At 49.7% G+C, this 6,053-nt stretch overlaps 1 protein-coding gene across 1 annotated transcript in view; it reads right to left on the bottom strand.

Moving 5' to 3' along the window:
• Positions 1–3,602: 3,602 nt before the first annotated feature.
• Positions 3,603–6,053, bottom strand: part of PPP4R4 (protein phosphatase 4 regulatory subunit 4) — a 153,394-nt gene continuing 150,943 nt past the window's right edge. Inside the window, 1 exon segment of the mRNA XM_077466815.1 lies at positions 3,603–5,681. Coding sequence (XP_077322941.1) covers positions 5,657–5,681 — 25 coding nt within the window. The 3' untranslated portion in view covers positions 3,603–5,656.

Below are 6,053 nucleotides of genomic sequence, written 5' to 3'. Positions count from 1 at the left end.
CCTGTATATATGTCAGCCCCCCTCACACACCTGTATATATGTTAGCCCCCCTCACACACCTGTATATATGTCAGCCCCCCTCACACACCTGTATATATGTCAGCCCCACCCACACACCTGTATATATGTCAGCCCCCCTCATACACCTGTATATATGTCAGCCCCCCTCACACCTGTATATATGTCAGCCCCCCTCATACACCTTTATAGATGTCAGCCCCACCCACACACCTGTATATATGTCAGCCCCACCCACACACCTGTATATATGTCAGCCCCCCACACACACCTGTATATATGTCAGCCCCACCCACACACCTGTATATATGTCAGCCCCCCACACACACCTGTATAGATGTGGGTTGCAATGCTTACCCTGCCCATGCAGCCTCTCTGTCACATTAGGTTTTACACGGTGCGGTGTTCAGTTCGACTCCCGGATGAATGGAAGAAAGCCAACATTCATTGATGGCCACTGGTAGGCTACAATTGATGGGCGCCGGTGAGGCTGCATTTGATGGGCACTGGTGAGGCTGCATTTGATGGGCACTGGTGAGGCTGCATTGATGCGTGCTGGTGAGGCTGCATTTGATTGGTGGTGTTGAGGCTGCATTTGATTGGCGGTGGTGAGGCTGCATTTGATAGGAGGTGGTGGGCTACATTTGACGGTGCGATTCATTAAAATGGTGGGGTATACATGGGCATGGCAAAGGGGGTGGAGCCAATGGCAGCAAAATTAGGGTTCCCCTAGGGTATCAAAAGATCCTTGCACCAGATCAGGCGGGGAGGGAGGCTGCACAAGGCCGAGGTGAAAGATAAGGGCAGTTTCCCAGGTTTATGATGGCTCAGCTCCAGAGGACTGCTTCATGGATGGAGGTCTATGGATGGGGACAGATCCCGGGGGAGGAACCACTCAACAGAGATGGGGCACAACACAGTGACCGAGCAGAGCTGAGATACGGCTACAGGGGACGGTAGCCAACTATGTACACCTACAACTAAGGTGACTAAAGAAACATCAATTAGACATGCATGAAAATCATTGGGCACCTCCTATTGTTCACTGCTCATTATATAGAGATAATAGAGTCAGTGGTGGAACTACCAGGGTCGCAACAGTCGCACTCGCGGCTGGGCCCTGGCATTCCGCCACCATGGGGAGACTGAGTCAAGCTTTCTCGTCCAACATCAGTGCTTGACCTCAGGAATGTACTTCTGGAAGAATGGTCAAACATTCCCATAGACACCCCCCTAAACCTTGTGGACGGCCTTCCCAGAAGAGTTGAAGCCGTTGTAGCTGCAAAGGGTGGAGCCAACTCAATATTGAACCCGTCTTAGAGGTTTAAATGAGATTGCCAGAGTTGGGGAAGGAAGTTTAACCACCGCGGGTGTAACTTCAGGGGTCCCAATGGTGACTCTGCCCATGAGGCCTCGCTGTCACATTAGGTTTTACATGGGGTGGTGTTCAGTTTGGACCAGAAGCCCTGCCAGGATGCCAGTCGGTTCTTGCTGCAATGCTTCGCCTTCTTCAGAGCCACCATCTACATGTGGTAGGTGGCGGAAGCGCCCCCCCCACCGCCCCCGAGCCCAGCCATCAGCACAGAACTGGCAGAAACCAGTGGGCCCCAGGTAGCCCCATCTATTGTCTGGAGAAGTCTGGCCAGAAGTTATCTTCATGGAAGAGTTGTAGCCAAAAAGCCTCGGACATGGAAACAAGGTTAAGTGACTTCCATGCAGGAAAACATAGGAACTGAGGGGCACAAAACGGCAGCCGGTGCTCTGCACTGGTGAGTCAAAATGTGAAATATCTAGCTCTAGCAGGAGGCAGTTTGTTGGGGGGAAGGCCTGGGGAGCGATACAATAATGAGCGTCTGCAGCCAACTGTGAAGCATGGTGGAGGCTCCTTGCAAGTTTGGGGCTGCATTTCTGCAAATGGAGTTGGAGATTTGGTCAGGATCCATGGTGTCCTCAGTGCTGAGAAACCCAGGCAGATACTTCTCCATCATGCCGTACCATCAGGGAGGAGTGTGATTGGCCCCGAATGTATTCTGCTGCAGGACAACCCCCCCTCCCCCCAACATACAGCCAATGTCATTAAGAACTATCTTCAGTGTAAAGAAGAACAAGGAGTCCTGGAAGTGATGGTTTGGCCCCCACGGAGCCCTGATCTCACCCCCATGGAGTCCGTCTGGGATGGAGGATTGAAGGCAGCCGACATCCACAGAAGATCTGTGCTTAGATCTCCAGGATGTACCTAGAACAACCTACCTGCCGAGATCCTTCACCAACTGTGTGGAAGTCTACCTAGAAGAAGGCGAAGGGTTGGACCCCATTGGTTGGATTTGGATTCCGATAAGCCCCCCCATCCGCAGACCCCAACAACCAATGGGCAGGGTTGTTGTCTTTATCAACATGGGGACAAGGTGCTTTGGGGTGGGGGGCCTGCAGAGCGCCGCCCCCCCCCCTTCCCCAAAGCACCCAAACCCCATGTTGAGGGCCAGGTACGGTTCAGGAGGGGGGGGGCGCTCACTTGTCCCCACTCCCTTTCCTGACTGGCTGGGCTGCGTGCTCAGAGAAGGGTCTGGTATGGACCTTGGGGGACCCCCACCTCGTTTTTTTAGGCGTAGGGGCTTGCCCTTAAAATCCATCCCAGGCGACGGGGCTCGCGAGGTGTCAATCTCGCTGATAAAAGCGGCGAGATTGACTTCCTTTTCTTGTCCTGTCGTGACTCATCGCGTTCAAAATGAACGGACTTTAGTCTGTGTTCGGGCAAGTCCGTTCATTCGGAAGTCTGCTGTAACTCCGTCAAAAGTCCTTTGGGAAGAGCGCTCATGTGTGGGCAAGTCTGCTCGTTTGGAAAGTCCGTCAGAACTCAGACCTAGTCTTCTGGAAAGTGCGGTCGCGTGTACGCGGCATTAGAAGAAAACCTGTTATGCCGCGTACACACCACCGGACTTTCCCGGCAGAGAAGGTTTCCGACTGAATCATTTCATGGGATATTCCGATCGCGTGTGTGTGGGGGCTTCATTGGACTTTTTTCTTCGAAAATTCCAACGGACCTAGAAATAGAACATGTTTTAAATCTTTCCGACGGGAATTAATTCCTATCGGGAAAACCGTTCATCTGTATGCCGGTCCGAAGGGCCAAAATGGACGCAAGGGCAGCTATTGAACTCGCTTTTATAGTCCCGTCGTACGTCATCGCGAATTCAAAAAACGTTCCTTCCACTTAACAGTTATGTGCCACCTTGGCGTTGGTCTATCGCCCGCGATATGCAATTAGCGGACCTCCAGCTGTTGCAGAACTACAAGTCCCATGAGGCATAGCAAGACTCTGACATTCACAAGCATGACATCCAGAGGCAGAGGCATGATGGGACTTGTAGTTTTGCAACAGCTGGAGGTCCGCTAATTGCCTATCCCTATTAAAAATCCCAATAAAATACATTGGTGTTTTTGGTTGTAACGTGACAAAATGTGGGGAATTTCAAGGGGTATGAATACTTTTTCAAGGCTCTGTACACGTGTATTGCCTTTTTTCTGGCTGGAGCTCCACTTGGCCCAACCTAATTCTTCTGTGTGATATAACGAGCACTCAGCTATTCTTTTCTTACCATTTAATTATAAAATATACAGAAGTAAAACAATCTGAGCGATACGTATATATCTGTAATCAGGGGCGGACTGACAACTCATGGGGCCCCCGGGCAATAGGAGATTATGGGGCTCCCGGGCAATAGGAGAGGATTATGGGACCCCCGGGCAATAGGAGAGGATTATGGGGCCCCTGGGCAATAGGAGAGGATTATGGGGCCCCTTGGCAATAGGAGATTATGGGACCCCCGGGCAATAGGAGAGGATTATGGGACCCCCGGGCAATAGGAGAGGATTATGGGGCCCCTGGGCAATAGGAGAGGATTATAAGGCCCCTGGGCAATAGGAGATTATGGGGCCCCCGGGCAATAGGAGAAGATTATGGGGCCCCCGGGCAAAAGGAGATTATGGGGCCCCCAGGCAATAGGAGAAGTTTATGGGGCCCCTGGTCAAAAGGAGATTATGGGGCCCCCAGGCAATAGGAGATTATGGGGCCCCTGGGCAATAGGAGAGAATTATGGGGCCCCCGGGCAATAGGAGATTATGGGGCCCCCAGGCAATAGGAGAAGTTTATGGGGCCCCTGGTCAAAAGGAGATTATGGGGCCCCCGGGCAATAGGAGATTATGGGGCCCCCGGACAATAGGAGATTATGGGGCCCCCAGGAAATAGGAGAAGATTATGGGGCCTCTGGGCAAAAGGAGATTATGGGTCCCCCGGGCAATAGGAGAAGATTATGGGGCTCCTGGGCAATAGGAGATTATGGGGCCCCCGAGCAATAGGAGAAGATTATGGGGCCCCCCGGCAATAGGAGATTATGGGCCCCCGGGCAATAGGAGAAGATTATGGGGCCCCTGGGCAATAGGAGATTATGGGGCCCCCGGGCAATAGGAGAAGATTATGGGGCCCCTGGGCAATAGGAGATTATGGGGCCTCCAGGTAATAGATTATGGGGCCACACAGTACACACACAGACATACAGTATACACACACAGAATACACATATGCACACACTGAAAAGGTACTAGAAAGGCGGGGCAACTATAATCTTGGTATTTTTAACACCGATTTTTACATCCTGTGCCTGGTTTTATTGAGGCTGGCAACCCTGATGGGGCCCCTTAGTGGCATGGGGCCCTTGGGCAGTGCCCGAGTGCCCGAATGGTCAGTCCGCCCCTGTCTGTAATCATGCAGGCACCGTCTCCATTAGACTTACTGATTCTTTATTGACCTCGTAAAAAGCGCACACATAAAAACATCCAGGGCTCCAAGTTCATTTTACCATTTTTAGAATTTTGATACAATGAAAAAAAAAATGAAAAAAAAAATACTTTCTTTTTTTTTTTGTTTTTTTTGTTTTTTTTTGTTTTTTATATATGAATATACATATTTCTTATTCTGCTGCAAATAAAGAAGCTTACAATAGCTTCATAGTGCGTACATATTGGCATTTTTTTTTTACAAGTCGGCTGTATCAGTTGCGTTCATTCTGAGCGTAGGCCGTTGGCGCGAGGAGAGGAGGAGGGGAGAATGATAGATACAGCAACTTGGAGGAACATAAAGCTGAGATTTTGGATCCACTAAAAAGAGAAAAAAAATCAAAAATTTAAAATACGATTTGATAGACTCAAAAAGATATTAAATAAAGTATGTACATCACTGAAGCCGGTTTTGGCGGGACACAGAGTAACAAAAAAAAAAAATAAATAAATGTTGTATTTAGGACGCGCGGTCTGAGGTTTTGCTCCGAGCTTTCAAGAGGAACCTCCCTGCTAAGACTCGTCAACCTAAAGGACCCGAGGAATCGAGATACAGAAAGTTATCTGTCCCAGATGGCTGTGGTTTGTTTGGGGTGGCCATTTTGGTTTTACGGTAACCGCCGTGCAGTCGTGACATTTATAAGCAGTGAGTTTCGTCCTTTCCGGAGGAACATCAGCCCCGAGTATAATTAAGCCGCGTCCGTTCTGCGCTTCCCGCGCCAGCTCTTCGCTCCAAACGTCCGAGAATTTTTTTTTTTCCAGTGCCTCAATGCTTCTTTGGTTCGCGCCAAGCTGGCCGGACTGGCTAAGCTTTAGGTTTCCTGTTTTTCCTACAAAGGAATCAATATATAGATTTTAGTTCTGACTTTATTAACCCCCCCCATTCAATACCGGGGCACTTTCACCCCCCCCCCCTTCCTGCACCCCCCCCCCCCCCTTCCTGCCCAGGCCCAAATTTCCAGCTTTCACTGCTGTCACACTTTTGAATGACAATTGCCCGGTTGTGCAACACTGTAGCTTTGTAATAATCTGCCCAAACCATTGTGACTCCGTTTTTATATATTTTGATAGGTTTTGCCATTTCAACTATGAAAGAATGCTTAGAAAAATGCTTGCACAAGCGCTGTACTCATATATATATATATATATATATATATATATGGTTGTGGGTTGGTTTGTCCTCTCCTGTTCTGTAGGCCATG

Source organism: Lithobates pipiens, unplaced genomic scaffold (assembly GCF_037356315.1).
Source record: "Lithobates pipiens isolate NorthernLeopardFrog02 unplaced genomic scaffold, aLitPip1_a1.2 Scaffold_37, whole genome shotgun sequence".
Classification (NCBI taxonomy): domain Eukaryota; kingdom Metazoa; phylum Chordata; class Amphibia; order Anura; family Ranidae; genus Lithobates; species Lithobates pipiens.
Note: the sequence above shows the minus strand (reverse complement) of the source record. Positions and strands in the feature narration are given on the sequence as shown.